This window comes from Columba livia, chromosome 1 (genome assembly GCF_036013475.1).
Source record: "Columba livia isolate bColLiv1 breed racing homer chromosome 1, bColLiv1.pat.W.v2, whole genome shotgun sequence".
Taxonomy (NCBI): domain Eukaryota; kingdom Metazoa; phylum Chordata; class Aves; order Columbiformes; family Columbidae; genus Columba; species Columba livia.
Window position 1 is genome coordinate 19,076,546 of NC_088602.1, and position 16,428 is coordinate 19,092,973.

Genomic DNA, 16,428 nt, shown 5'->3' on the forward strand with positions numbered 1-16,428 from the left:
AATTCATATCAGTTTTTTTCTTGAAGAAAACACCCATGATACACTTAGCCTTTGTAAGGCAAGTTTTTACAAATATTCCTTGTGCCTGTGGTTTCTGTTACGATTTGGTACAAGGGTCTTTGGCATTTCTTGGCTCCCACAGATTCACATCTGCCTCATGGTAAATGGTCTGGTGCGCTGGCTGTGAGGAGAGACGGATGCTTGGGTGGCCATGGGACATTTTGGTGCTGAAAGGGACCTGTCATTCAGGGCATGGTACTGATGCAAATGTGGACTGGCAATGGGTGCACGGAGCAGCTGGGAGGTGAAGGCACAGGGTGCAGCTGTGGGTGACTAGATGTGAGTGCTCTGGCCGTGGAGTGACTGTGTGGATGGGGGACAAGGGGCTGGCTGAGGCAGATGGGTATGGCCGGTAGGTTGGGTATGTTTGGGGAAGGCAATATGGGTCGGTCTCAGCACCTGGGGTTGCAAAGAGCATGGTGGCGTGGGGGGGGTGAAGTGTGGAGGGCTGGAGGCGTCGGAGCGCTGTGGGGACCAGGACGACGCGCGGGTTCGGCTGCGCGGGGGGCGCCGAGGGTGCGGGCGGCGGAGGAGCCCCGCGGGACGCCGGTGTCTGCAAGACCCGGGCGGGGGCCGCTCCCACCGCCCCCTCCGCCGCCGCGGGGCCGTGCGGGGCGGCGGCGAGGGCCCGGCCGCGCGGCCTGACGTCACCGGCCGGGGCGGCTATAGGCTGCGGGCGGCGCTCCCCGAAGCGGCGGCGGCTCCGCTCTGCGCGCTCACTCCGCGCTGCCGCAGCCCCCGCGCCCGCGGCGCCCGGGCGCTTCCTCGCTGCCTCTGCCGGCGCAGGTAAGGGGCTCCGGGGCGGGCACCGGCACCGCGGGGCAGGTCCCCGCCCGGCTTCGGCAGCCTGCCCTCGCCGGGGTGTGGGGGTCTGGCAGCCCGGCTGCCGCTCCCTCTCTCCCTTTTCCGCGGCAACTAGTTGGGGTGAGCACCCGGGCGGTGCTGCCCGGGATGCCGAGTAATTCGCGAAGTCGGTGTGGCGGCGCAATGCCCCGTCCCGGTCCCGCCACCCCTCTGCAGCCCCCCGGCAGAGGTAGCTCGCAAGGGTACCCCCGAGGGGTAGCTCGGAGCGCTGCCGTGGCCGAGCGCAGGGAGGAGGCTGCCGCAGCCGCCGGCGCGGTGTTTTGGGGAGGGGGGAGCTGAGAAGGGTGGGTGCCTCGGAGCGCTGATGTGTCCGGCTCCCTTTGCAGGCTGCTCTGTCACTTTAGAGCGAGCGTCGGGCTGAGCCGGCAGGATCCCGGGCATTTCCAGCGAGCGCTTGCCAGCAGCCCGGCACTGATTGAAATTTAGGCATCTTCAAAGAGGGGAGGAAGATCCTCGTCTTCCGAAGCCTCCTCAATGAGTGCCAAGCTCTCCAAGGAGTTGAGGCTGTCCCTGCCACCTTGTCTCTTGAACAGGACATCTGCCACCTTAAACACCAGCAGCACCTGCATCACGCAAGTGGGTCAACTCTTCCAGTCCTTCTCATCCACCCTTGTTTTAATTGTCCTGGTCACCCTCATCTTCTGCCTGATCCTCCTCTCTCTCACCACCTTCCACATCCACAAGAGGAAGATGAAGAAGCGGAAAATGCAAAAGGCTCAGGAGGAGTATGAACGGGACCACTGCACCCGCAGCAGCAATAGCAGCAGCCAGCACCCTGAGACAGGGGTGCAGGTAGATGCACCCCAAGGAAGAGACAGCCGGCTGGGAAGAACCCCCGAGGACTCGGAGATCCAGCACCCCTCTTCCTCAGCAGCCCCAAGCTCCCAGCAAGCACGGGCTTGTTTGGACACAGCTGGTGCGGGGCTCTTGCAGACGGTGATTTTGTCATGATGATTTGGGGGAGACCTCACCAAGGCGCTGGTTGGTGTTTGTAAATACCTGAGTGATTATTCTAGTCCCTGAAAAAGAAGAAAACATTGCTAATTCAAATGAACGAAGAAGCCCACGATCCAAGCGCATGACAGATCACATTGCGTTTCTCATTGACTGTGCAAGGAAAGGATGCGTCTTTTTACTGGAGAAGGAGCTGCACACAGCTAACAAATATCAAGTTGTCCACCTGGAGGAGAGGGTCAGGGGTGGGGAGTTCCTTTTCTCTGGACATCATAACCCCGAGGACCCGGACAATCCCATTCTCCTGGGATTCCTGCTGCACCCTGTGTCAGCTTTGCATGGCGTGGGGTGGGGTGTGGGTGAGTGGTGCGGGGGGGAGAGGCAAGTCTGGTGGGTGCCTTGGGATTCCCTGTCCCCTTGGAGCAGGGTGATAACCCACTGTGGTCTCTTCTTTTGTGCTAGGACCTATGCCCCAGTCTCACCCTCTCTTGCTTCTTTCCAGGACTGGGTATTGTTTTGTGTTGAAGTAGCCACCCTTAGTTGGGCTTAACTGCAAGCGCCCTCTGTCCCCATGGCCCCATGCCCCCCAGCTGCAGTGCTGCGCATCCCACTGTCCAGGGGGATGGAGCGAGCTGTCTGCACAGAGTGATGCCCGAGCTTTCCTCTCCCCTCAGTTCTCCCAATCTTCAGATGCCTCCCCTCCATCCCCGTGTCATGAAACCTGAAACCCACGCCCAGTACCATTTGGTGTGGCAGGGTGAGGTGATGTGCAGGAACTTGCCTGTCCTTTCCCAAGGGAGGGTGTCCTTGTACCTCCTGTTGGTCCTGAAACAAATCCAGTTCTGCACCAGCCACCCCGCACTGAGCGCCCGTGTTTACGGCTTCACCTCCCAGCAAGAAATCCTGCAGCATTACAGAGCTGGCTTTGACTTTTTTAGGCTGATACATATTTTTAACCCTCCTAATCCAGTAGACAGTTAGGGACAGACAGCACCTAATTTTCTCCCCTTCCCCCTTTTGGGGAACAGACCACACAGTTGTGCAAAATGTCTGCTCTTAAACCCTGGCAAATATTTATTTCAGGAGTGGCTAGTGTAGTTTCTCCCTGGCAAGCACCAGGAGTTCTTTTGTCTGTGGATGGCAGGTGTGAGTGGCTGCTGGTACTGCATGTGTTGGAGGAAGCAGCGCTGGGTACAGAAAATTTGGCTTTGGTTAGTAATTAGTTCAATGACCATTACTTGAAGGTGCCTTAACAGAGTGCCATATCCAAACTTTGAAATATCTTGCGTGGAATCACAGCAGAGGCAGCCCTCTACCGTGCATGTTAGCATCTGAAAAATCCAGCAAAGTAAAAGTGATCCTGAGGGATTTCTTCCTTTTTTCTTTCTATCCCGGCATTCAAAGTGATCTGAGGCAATAGTAATAGTCCACAGTTTTTAGTACTTTGTATCCAGTTATTCCCTCCCTGCTGTGCTCTACCACCCAGGGTGGCTGTTGAGCTAGAAAAATCCCAGACACGCATTGGGAGGCCGGGGGCCCTAAGCCTGGAGTGGATGCTGTTAACCAGTTTAAAGTGAGGAAGCAGGACGGCAGAAGTGCTCCATAACCCTCTGGTAGCACCAAAATGCTGAGGTACTGGGCAGTCTTTCTGTTACCCAGTGTTACTCCTTTCCAGTCTTGCCTGGTCTGTTGTGAGCTTGCTGTTGGATCTGTGCCTCCAGCGTTTTAGGCAAGAACTGTATCCTCCAGCTCGAGGAGCTGCTCCACCAGCTGAGGTTAGTGTGGAGAGTGTCCCTGCGACCGAGTGGCGTTTTGCACGTTGCAATTTGATGGCAGCGATGGCTGACTCTCTCGCCACCCATATGATAGGTTGCTAATGACTACTTCGTTGTTGCTGGGCAAGGAAATTGGCTTTGTTTTGTTTCCACTAATAAAGGATGCATGAACTTTTGTGTTTAACCTCCTTATGCAACTGCAGCACAGTATTGCACCACAGGGAGTAGATTTAGGACAATGAAGAGTGTTCAGTGAACAGTAATGGAGCTTCCTGATTGTTGATCTCCACTAAATAGAGAGATATTACTTTCCCTTTTATTTTGTGCCTTTAAAAAACAAAAGCAAAACAGTGTAGAACTTCAAGTTTTATAAAAGCAATAAGATGTTGCAAATCACTCCAGTTCATTTCTGGTTGATGATTCCACTTCTTTAATGTCTGAAGTCAGATACTCTTCCTTCTGCCTTATGCACTCAAGGCATGCAATAATTCCCCAGAAGTGTACTGCTTGTCACATCTCATTGCAGTTATAAAATTGCCCTATTTTTGAAGAAAAACAGGATGGAGAGATAGATATATATATATCTTTATATATATTATGGATATATAGGTATATATATAATTTATATAATCTCATGATACTAAAAGTAGTCGCAAAAATGTAACTAGAATTAAAATCTGTTATGTAAAACTCTATCCTCTGTTAATTAGCTTTGATTGAATATTTTAATATCTCTGTATTTATGTAAATTTGTGTAAATTATGTGGTCTATAAGTAAAATTTCCTACTGACTTTAATTTTCCCAGAACTGTGAGCTTCTTGTGGTGTCATTTAAGGTTTTACATTTCTAAAGTTAAATTATACAAAATATGAGAAGTCGTAAATTCCTGTTATCACACAGAAATACTGCAATAAGGTTCATGCATACTCCCAATTCACAATCTTATCTTGAAATATTGCAAGCTTATGAGGTTTAATTGAACAGTCTCAGGAGATCTCGCTGATACAAGCAGGACATGTAGGTTTTCATTTTCATGAAACAATAAGCAATCTAGGGAATAAATGTGGATTTTTAAAACAGAGTTTATGCTTGGAGGTTCTGTCAAATCAATTGCTTCAAAACCCTACAGCTACAGCTAAACTTCTGCACTTAGCATTCAGTATTAATAAGGCTGATGCTTCTTTCCCCTCCTCCCTCCTACTTAAACTAGAAAAGTGTAGGAAATTGTTCATATTTCTAAAGCATACATTTTCAGCTAACTGTGAAACAGCCCAAAGGGTTTTGAATATACATATTTTATGCAAGTGTAATATCTATGTATCTGTATTCATATATTTAAATATTTTTGTGTAACCTTTTCTACAATATTTGATAGAGATGCTGGGTAAATGCTTGTACCATTCTCGTATGTGAGGCAGGATTTATACCGTCTTGATGCAAACATTCTTTTTCCTGTGAATTTACACTGATTTTGGCAAGTTACGATGGAGACCGGGCAGCTGAGTGCTGACTGCTGGGAGCACAAACAGCCTCTGCGCTGTAACGGGGCACATCCTCTGGCTCTATTTTCCTGGTTCTGAATTGGAGGATTGGAGCCGGTTGCCCACTATCATCCTGCATGTGTAAGAATAGAAGTGCTCTGGTGCTCGACAGTTCCTGTCCGGTCCAGCTGTCATCCCGTGGAAGAAGCATGATAGCAGTGACTTGTTTTGTGGATCCCAGTGACAACTGAGAGCCCACAGGGTGTTGTGGTGTCAGCACCGTGGCTGCTTTGGAGCATCAGAGATGCCTCGTCCTGCGTTCCCATCCTTGGAGCCTGCTGCTGCCCCGCGGCTCCATCCAGCTCACACTGGCATCAACAGAAGTGGCTTCCACTGACTGCCAAGGGACTGAGGTCCTGTCTGTGGTCCACATGGAAGATGACAGCCCAGCACATCACCATTTCTGGCCCTGCTCTTCACTCATCCTGGCAGCCTTCACGGGGATGGAAACCACTGCATCCTGGGAGGGCTGAGATGCTTCAGCCTGGTGGCACCAGGGAACGCACACTGCTGCTGTCAGCTCCGCTTCCATGGACTGAGGCATTTAGATTTCTACATGGATCCTATGCATATCATGGACAGGGAATGTCGTTTCATTAAAATGTGTCATTCCAGCTTTTTTCTTTTTTTTTCTATGGGGGTTTGTCTGCTCCAAATGTAGTCTCAGGTGAAATTTGCAGGTTCTCCATCCAGGTGTGTTTTACCTTTTGATACATCTCTCTCAGACATATATCTGTATATATAGATATATATCTTGAAAGAAATGCTGGACAAAAAGCAAAGAACAGAGACCCCACATTGTAGACAAAACTGTCCTATGACTAAAAACTGGAGGTTTTTTGCTTTTATTTTTAATTAATTTTAAAGGCTACTATCTTTAATGTAAATAAGAAGTTACTCTGTGATTAATGTTTTCCATTGCATTTCTGAATAGTTGCTATCTTGTTTCTGGAAAGTTATGTCCAGTGTTATGAAGCAACTGTGCTTTTCTTCTTCTGTTATGAATATGAGTGCAACTTTTATGTAGGGAGGAAAAAGAACATGAATTGACTCCTTGGACAGGACTGAATTATTTAAAATTCCAGTTATATAGGACTTAGTTGCTTTGTTTTCTTTCTAGTGGTTATTCTCCCTGCACGTTTGTATTTTTTTCTATGGGTACTTGAAACACTGCATTTTAATGAGTATGCAAGATATGAAGAGAAACTGAAAAAATTACATAGGAAACATTATTTTTCCTCTTGTGTAAATAGCAAAATTTATTATGACTTAGATACCATTTCATTACGTCTCATCTATATAGAAGTTGGCATGACTCATATATAAACCTTTAATAATGCTTTTATTTATGTTAAATATTATAACTACTTTTATCTTTTATCTAGGACTGACTTCTCATCCCTTTCTGATATCCAATTCTTTTATTTTTGCCCTGAAGCCAAGTTTCCTATCTGATCGCTAAATAAATTTCTAGTAGAACAGAGCCTCCTTCTGTTTTTAGTCTTTTACATCTAGGTCGCTGGTCTGAATCCAGCCAAACTCAATAGTGTAGTAAATGTGTTATGAACTTGCAAGAACCAGGTGGTGTGTGAGCCTTGAGGAGAGAAGGGGACTGTCTGACGAGCAAAGAGGTGGGATGCCCGGCAGTGGTGAGTTAGCTTTACCGTTTGGAGCTGTGGAAGTGAAGCTTCCCCATCCCACTGGATGGACCCGGGTGAAGAGTGACTCATTCCAGCCACAACAGAGGCAAGTCTCAATCTCCTTCCAGATACTGTTGCTCTAAACCATAATTTTCTATATGACACTAGATCTCATTTCTGTAAATTATATGTAATATATTTCTTATTCAAATCAAAGAAGTTTCCATTGCTTCATTGGTACTATATGTTCTCTGTGAATAACTAGAATTAATTTTCCAACCCTTTTAACCCAATACCTCCACAAGCAATTTTGTATGAGTTAGGAAGTAAATAAATATTTGGATCAGAAAACTGTCAGTAAAAATTGTCTTTATTTATATAATATGGTGTTCCACTTGGCTTTTCTTTGTTGTTTTCTTCCTTGAAATGGTACAAGATAATCTGCTCATTATTTTACTTTGCTGAAGAGGACAAAAAATTTGAAGTAAGCTGTAAAATACACATATACAAACAGGAAAAGATTTCACATTGTACGGCAGAACAAAATCATGTAGGTTTTGTTGGTTTCTCAGTAATTCTTTGTCCTCTGTTTTTCAGACCCCCCTATAATCAAGCAATTTTTTTTACCTCAAATCTTCTGAAAGAACTCACATATAACAGGTAGATTGTTTTTCTTTTATGGTTTTAGCTTTGCTGACTACACAGTCAGTGACAAAGTACAGGTTAAAACTTTTCAAACATCTTGTAGTCTAAAAATAATAAAGTATCCTAGGGGATTATGAGTACTGAAAATAGGGGATAAGTATAGAAGGCTAGAAGAAGAAAAATATTAGCTCTATAATACAATAAAAGCAGTATGTGCTGAATAATGAATTCATTATTATAAACGAGCACCTTTACATTTCATTCCTGGCTCTGTCACTCACTTGTTGTGAGGCTCCCAGCTTCCAAGCTATTTATGCAGTATGCAATATATAACTTAACTATTAAACAAAGACATAGAATGTGCAATATACAGCCCTGAAATGAATAAATTAAGTATCATATAAATTAAAAAATGCTGACATCGTAATAGAAATTAAAAGCGTCTCTATGCTAATCACCTGGCTTGGATTATTCAAGTGCTTACATTTGGCAATGAGGTCCAAGTGATGAACTGCACAGCTGGGAGATGGATGGCTGGGCAAGAGCAGTCACACCGAGAGGCTCAGTTTAATTTTTAAGTTGAAGTGGAAGATTATGAAGGAGAGCCAAGACAACTAGTGTTTATTTTACAATATCATCACTTTTAGCACTTTTTTTTTCAGTGCAGAAAACAGCCTCGTGTGGTTTTGAGCAGAGTGCTGACCAAGGCAATAAGAATATAGAACAAGATAATTCTTGGGAGCAAACCCATCGCTAATGAAATCCGTGGCAGAATCTCTGTGAATTTGGTGGGGCTTGGACTGTGCTCAAGATCACAGTCCCTGCTGGCTGGCTGTCCCTCACCAGTGTCATCAGCCTCTTGATGGCTGCAGGCAGCATTTCTAGGGCACATGGATTTCTCTTGTCTTTTGACTCACAGTCCATACCCAGCTTCTCCTGTGGGGCACAGCAGGGGCAGTCACATGGGGGTTAACTACATGTGACACACCCATGCTCACTTTCCTGTAGCTTTTATTGTGTCCTGCTCTTGTCTCTGAGTTTGATTGCCCACTGGAGAGCCTGTCTGGTTAGTCTTTCCATAGGATGGGCTATATTGACCTGGCTTGTTTCTTCCTTACAACAGATAATCTCAGCCTATCCCTGACTTTGGAAAATTTCTCTCTTCAAGTGATCAGTTGGTTTGAGTTCTACAAAGATACAACAGGACTTTGCCCTCATCTTGATGCAGCATTGTCACACATTTACTCATAGTCCAAACAGATTGATATATTATCAAAATTTCTACAACAACACAGAAGCTTTTGAGAAAGTGCTGGACTCAAACATTCCGAGAAATCCCAGCACACTTCCCGATGTGGTCCATTTGCTTTGGAACAACATCGTGTTTCCTGATTAAGCTGCCAGCCCTAGACCACAGGCTGAAACTGCTGAGAAATTACCATTCTTTCATATCAAGAACACAACTGTAAGGAAAAATATCAGTTGCTACAGAGGGGAGACTAAATAAATAAGAGGATGTGGTGATAATTTGGGTATTAATATGCAAATATATATGTAAAACCTCTGAGACAGACAAGGCCAACTGAATGTCTAGTAATGGCTGACCACTCACTTCACATCTTCGTTTAAGTCAGGTTATCACAATCCATTATTTTACTTGTGCTCTCGAATGCTATCAGACATATGCTTTTACTTTGCTGCTCAGCTAGAAAAATCAGCCAGTGAGCCTCTGTTTCTCTATGAACTCCAGCTGAACTATTCAAAGTCTATTTGTTTTCATTATATAAATACAGCTTCTATTAAAACATCCTTTTGACAGACCTCAGCAGCAGCATGGGGGCACCTTCACTTCTAGCACAATTGTTAGGGCTTGTTCAATCTGGCAAGGAGGACAACTGTCCAGATGATCATATGGGGTGACTGAAAAATCCATAAGCAATGATTGCATTTGAGCAGAAAACAAGAAACATGTAAACCCTGAGACAGCTCTGACTTTTTATCTATCTACATTGAAGCAAGTTCAAGACATCTCTGCTCACCACTTGAGCTATTCTGGATTTATACCTCTAGAACTGAGCTGACTGTATGGGCCATTACCTATCTGACAGAGTTTCTCTGAAGTCAGTTCCTCCTGGTGTAAAGGCGTGATGATGAACCTAGCAGAGGAGTGGAAAAGGTAGCTTAAATGTGACAGATGGGCTTTAGAATTACTATTTGCATAGTGCTGTAGCCATACTGCAGGGATAAGGGCAGATTCCTCAGGCCATTAAGCTTGCAAGTGAGAAAACATGACAGCACCACACAGCTCCTTTGTTATCAGATCTCATGTGATGTCTTTTATAAATGAAAAGCTCAGATATTACAGGTTTCAGAGAAACTCTTGAGGTCACTATGCTCCAATTAGGGCTTCTGTGTTTCTTTTCAGAAGATTTCTTTTAATGTTCTTGAAAGCAGAATTTCAAATTACGTCAAAATAAAGTGAGCGATGTGACGCTGTAATCCGTGTCAGAAAGCTATGCTTCTGAAAGACACCGGGTGGACAAATCCGTATTTGTTCATAGCCTGGGCACTTGAGCATCATAGAATCATGCTTCTTCTCCACTGATGTGTACCAGTTGTTGCAGCAAGGGACCAGGAGAAGGAATTCAGATTCCTCATGTAGCTCCTTCAGAGGCAGTGAACTTGCAATGGCAACAGCTGTCAACAGGAAAATGGAGCGAAAACATGCACCTCCCATCATGCAAGGCATGGAAAAAAGCAAGTTTTGGAAACACTAAGATCTTGTTGGGTTAACACTGGTGATTCGATATGGAAAATCTCCAGGATTTGCTTCACAGTACCTTGGCCTGCGTAACTTCTCAGACTGAGGAGATTCCCGTTTGCCTTTTGCCAGCACTGTTTGCTGCCAGCAATCTTCCAGCCCACTTTACCTAAACTGAGTGTTAGTTCTTCAGTGATTGTACTCTGAAGCAAGTTATGGTACACCTGCATGGATGGATAGGGAATGAGGGCGATGGAGTAACAACCAGCAGCAAAGGGAAGGAGGCAAGAGCACTAAACCCTTCAGCACCGTTTTGGGAGGAAGGGCTTAGGAGTCCCATTTGCTTAATATCCATGTTATGGATGTATAGAATTAAAATGTGGACAGCCTACTGTGGCCATGGAGCTTCCCCTGGCTTTTGGGTGCTGTCAACACCCCACTGCCACAACGTCTGCAGCCTGCTTCCCACCCCATGGTGTCCAGCTGCATCAAACTGCTCTCTCCCACTACTCCAGGAATAAGTTCTGTTGTGTTTCCCCAGACATCCCCCTGCTCCTCTGTGCATCCAGCCCCAGACAAAGTCTGCAGCTCCCGCTCCTGACCCATCTGGCTTGCACGTGGTGTGAACTGATCAGTGCAGAGAAAGTCCCAGTTATCCCTGCTGTCCTCTGTGCACAGCCACCAACATGGGCTTCACCCCCAGCCCAGCCACCTGTGGATCTCATCAGGAGTCAGCACCATTCAGCTCCCTGCTCTTCTGTCAAACGTAGATGAAATTAGTCAATGGATGCAAAAACTGCTGGGGGAGGACAACTGACAGGCAGTTGGGCAGCGAATGTGCCTGCACAATAATGCAGGCGTTACTGAAATAAGTTATTTTTCACCACTCATGAATTGTAAGTACATTTCAAGACTTTTCTGGTTCCTGACTCATAGTTTTAAAATGTTTAGATTTGGCAATGCTGCGCAACAATATCTTTGAAGCCCATCTGTGCTGTTTATATGCTCTTTTTTCAACCCCCAGGCGTTGTCTGTTTCCTTTGGTTTCCCAGACTGTAATCTTTTGAAGCAAGAAATTAGGGGTTTGTTTGATAATTGTGATGGTTATGTGAAGCATGTTCAGAAGGTGAATCATAGATTTCTATGACTAAAAGGAGATTTGGAGGAATACAGCTACAAAATGATCTACAGTCTGTCACAAACAGGATTTCAATCCAGTAATTCACACGTCCTGCCTGGCAGGTCCAGTGGCACAGAAGCATTCATTTTTCAGAAAGAGAGTTGTAGCTGATTCCCAGCTTGCAAATGCTGGTGAATGCAATTCATGCTTTCAGAAGTTGTTTCGGTGACTACAAAAGTAGCCTAAAAATAAAGGGTTTGTTACTTCAAGGCAGTGTTTTTTAAGACACAGAATGCAGTTAGTATATGCAATAGTTATTAGGGCACTGTTAAAAACAGACATCTGTCAAAGAAGGTAAGCCATCTGTGAGATTACAGTTCCTATTACATGTAATAACCCAAACAATGCCTCAGCTGTTGCAAATTCACAGCACTGGGAGTGTAAACAAAACTTTGTTCTGGGGAAAAATCTGGTCAAGCGTTACATATGCAACCATGTACCTACTTGGGAGATGTCACCTGAAATAAATGAGATGTTTGTGGTCGCTCTGGAATTTTGCCTCACAAATTAAACTATTTTTATGTATTTACCTTTCTGCCACTTCATTGTTGTGCCCTTATTCCAATGTCTCTTTAGCAAACAAATCTGGTGCTGAATCTCCAAATATTTCTCTGTGACTCACTAAATGCAAAGCAGACTGAGGTTTTTTTGACCGGACACTGCATTGAATGGATCAAGAGATGGACCAAAACCTTACTGAGGTTAATGGGGAGCTTAAATCCATTCTGATGGGATTTGGACCATATCAGAAATATTCCTGATATATATCTTGTAGTTTTTAGGGTCTAGTGTGCAACAGGCCTACCATATTTGCAAGTTGAAATAGCGTTTTACAGTTAAGTATCTGAAAACTACTTTGTCTGTAGACTGCACAATTTATTTTCCAAAGAAGACTTAAGGACATAGATCTGTCTTATTAGATTTCTTAGAATCAAGCCTGCCATTTTTTGATGCTCTCTAGGCTAAAGTTCAGAGGAGAAACACTTCAGAGGAGAAACAAATAAAACGTAGTAATATAACCTCCTAAACCTACAGACAAATCCACTTCATCTAAGTTTCTTAACAGGTTTCTTATCATCCTTCCTCCTATGAGCAGTGCAGTGGTTGCAGTGTTAGTGACTGCACGTTTTATTCATGGATTTAAAGATTTTTTTTCAAAATAAAAGCAGCAGGACTTTGTTGCAAATGATTGTCCCTTCCTTCCTCACCTCTGAAGACAAAGTCACCTTGGTCTTGGTGACCTGGCAGAGGCCCAGCAGCAGCCAGTTTGAAGGCTTGGGTACAAAGCACAGTACAGAAATTCGGGGTTCTCCAGGTTGACTGGATGTGGGCTTGTGATTTTGGACTTGAATTATCTTTCCTGAGAGCCACGACACTTATATTGTCCTGATGCACCTGGAAAAAAAACTAAAGAGTCTTGTTCTTTCAAAGATGACCACAGCTGAAAGTTCTTTAGTGGGCTGCATGCAGAGGCCACATATTTCCCACAGTTTTTTTGCATTTATATAAATATAAATGTATAAATAGATGTGTGTGATATATACATATGTATGTGTATCATCCATATACATATATATAGATAAATTCTCACACACAGATTTTGGTCTGATGACTTCTTAAAGTCCAAGATTCAACTTTCAAGTTAATGAGGTTTTCAGAAAAGTTTGGTGTTATCTGTCCTTTTCAAGCTGCTTTCATCTGTGTCCTCAAAAAAAGGATAATCAGTTATTGAAACTTCTGGTTATTTGTAAGATTATAAGCAAGTGGCATCAAAACAATTCTATTCCAGCCTAAGCTGAGAAGTAATCTTCATTTCCTTTGTCCTTAGAGAAAAAGAATAGCATTCATGCTTATCAATGAATATTTCCTAGGGTATCCAGGGAGAAACAAGGCAATGTACTGAAGCAAGCTGGCATTTTTCTTTTAATTGATAAATAATTCAGAAAACAGCCACAGGATAGTGCAAAAAACATGCCTTCTAGTGAGAACCTAAAAAACTCAGTCTGTTCTGCTTACCCAAGCAAAAGCTGAAAGGTGATTTGAGCACAGTCCTACATGGGAAAGATATTTTTCATGGGGAGTAATTGGTTAGAAAAACAGAAAATATCCTCATATATGTGACTGACCCAAAGTGCGGAAGCTGATGATATATAATATGGAGGATATTTTTGATAGTACAGATAATGAATTGGGCTATGGTAGGTTCTTATAATTTGAACTGTTTAAACCTACATGTTATTTATTCTAAAATGCCATTACTTCTAAGGAAGTTACAAAGTTGATGAATAACATTTTGGTTAATGATATTCCTCAAATGGATTTCTATAGGACACTGGACAAGATGATTATATCACTTTCTTTCAGCCCTCAATCTACTGATCCACAAAATATATTTTTCACCATGAAATATACTTTTAATGTAAAGGACAAGATTTTTTTTTTTTTTTTCAGAATATGACACAGAAAGTGACCAAAAAATTCCACATTTTTTATGTCACATGTATTTTTGTTACAAGGCTAGCATTTCCCAGAGGCGAGGGTTTCTCTTTGCTTCCTCATAGCATTCTTCCACTACTGCATGACAGATTCAGCTGATAGAGGATTTCCAATCTGCTTGACAAATGCTGTTAGGTGCCTAACAGTAAAGGCTGCCTCAAACAATACTCCGGTCTCCTCTCCTACACATTTCATTTCAATACATGAATGGAAAGGTTAAAAAATGTGTAAAGAAGTCAATTTTGGGAAAGATAATACCACTGGACTAACTCAGTCTTTTCAACTATAGTTAAGGTTGGTCACAAACTGAAAATATTGTGGGATTCACAAAGAACCTTTCTATAGATCAAAGACCAAACTTCACAGTTGACCGGGTAGGAACAGGATGGTGGCTCTCTAAAAAGTCCTCTAATGGCATGCTCAGAAATCTCCCAAAGCAGAGTGAAGTATATCCATACAGCCAGCCTTGAAGTTTGTATGCAGATTTTTTACCGCAGCTGTATGCGTCCAAGGAGTCTGTGTTCTTCCTTTGCATGATCTTTCTTGTACAGAGAGGAAAAAGGCATTACCTAACATCATCCTGGAAGAAAATGGCCATCTTTCCCATCAAAGTGTCCTCGTACATAACAGATTTATGGGGACTAAATTCAGTAGTGTGAAGAAAGGCAGTAAGTACTCTTGAGATTTTTGCTGCATCAGCTGACCTCACGGGTGGATGCAGAAGTTGCTCACTAACTCCTGAGTGTTACAGGTCAGGTACAAAGAGCTAAATCATGCTGGGGGAAAGGAAGAAGTTGTTGAAAGATTCAAAGCCTTTGTGCAGTGGGGGTGTGGTGATGAGTAGAAAGGAAGATGTGAAATGAAGAACAAAAGCAAAACTGGATGGGAAACATCTTCCAGGCTTTGCTTTTCCTGATCTCTTGGAGCCACTGGTAATGTCTCATGGCTGTGGGCAGAAGGAGCAGCTAATTGGGTATGTGGAAAGCAGAGCACAGCAGCTGGATTCTTCATGCACGTCCAGGGTTAAGCAGCAACAAGGCATGGGAATTTAGATACACCATTGGGAACATTGCCTGCTTTAGCCACATAAATTCTTTGTTGGATGTAGCCCAATTAACACAGCAGGGGACAAGACCCAAAAGTTGCACTGCCCAGGTCTCTTATTTGATCTAGCTTCAAACATCTCCTCAGAATTTGACCTAGTGAAAAAACACTCCACCCCCACCCAATTCTGTATAATATCAGAAACACTTATTAAAAGAGCATCTTATACCCTTGCATAACCTCATATCCTAGTTCAGATTTCCTTGCAAAACAGACGTATTCACTCCCCATGGCTTTGTCTTGCTCTGCATCCTTTTTAGGTTAAAATCTGTAACAAGTTTATAATGATGTGGATAGCTATCTGTATAATTTAAACTATAAGTTCCTTGGGGTAGTGACTTTGTTCACATGTAGTAGGCACACAAATGGTGCAGTATAAACACAGACGAAATGCCACTAATTAATAACATCTCAGTTCAGCTCCAAGGGTGACTTACACAAGTGGGGCTATTTTAATGCTGTTTTCTCTGAGGACTGTCTTCTATGCAATGCAAAGTGAGAAGATCATTCTAAGTGTATGGGATTGTTTGTGACACTAATTCAGTCCCAGATGTGTTTAATTGTTCCTATTGCTAGACTGAGAAGCTGAAGCCACTGAAAATGAATATGGTGGGTTGTTAATGTGCTTGGTTATAAGGAAATTAGAACACTCGTAGAAATGTTGTCAGCTGAGTTTAATTTTCAGAGGATTTATTGAGCATGAAAATCACGGATGAGGTCGTATTGTCCTGGATTTTGCTTTTCCATCAGCATTATATTTCCACTACAATATTACCACTAGAGGTGATATTTTATGCTCACTGAAAACAGAAAACCATTTGTAAATGTCATCATCCATGGGACAGTGATGTGCTCTTTTAAAGGTTCTTTTCTGTAATGAGAGCGACCTCAATATCTGTCACCGCTTATAAATGACGCAGCTCACAAGCTGTCCGTGCTGTTGCAGAGTTGCCAGCAGTGGTAAAGCTATCTGTACAAGGATGTAGAAGGACATGGTGTGTTGTCCTCCAAGGCACAGAATAATACTGACACTGGTCTGTAAATCACTTAATTAATGTAAAAAACACTGCATATTTTAGCGTGAACTGGAGGCAGGTGATACATTCACAGCTCAGTCTCCAGTCAATTCACTTGGTAGCTGCAGCTTGTAGCTGCTCTGTGGAAACCAGCTGCCAACACATCTGGTATTGTACATGGACAACAATTTGTGTGGGTGAAGAAGTTGTTCAGATCTTCTGCTTTTGGTCAGTTTGGACTGACAGATTTACCTCTGAGACTCTCTGGCCAACAAGTCATCTGCACCCGCTATTGACCTGATCTTCAATCAGCTGCAGAGGATTAATGCCCTAGAGCTCTGGTACTGTTCTGTTTAGCCTCATGTTTTTGCATAGGTTTGCATTGGTCATC

At 43.7% G+C, this 16,428-nt stretch overlaps 1 protein-coding gene across 1 annotated transcript; it reads left to right on the forward strand.

Annotated features, from left to right (window-relative positions):
• The first annotated feature begins 660 nt into the window (after positions 1–660).
• Positions 661–2,109, forward strand: C1H11orf87 (chromosome 1 C11orf87 homolog). The gene is made up of 2 exons (XM_065049032.1): positions 661–846; positions 1,251–2,109. Exon 2 carries the CDS (start codon positions 1,399–1,401, stop codon positions 1,873–1,875), a length of 477 nt encoding a protein of 158 aa, XP_064905104.1. The 5' UTR covers positions 661–846; positions 1,251–1,398; the 3' UTR covers positions 1,876–2,109.
• Positions 2,110–16,428: the final 14,319 nt, after the last annotated feature.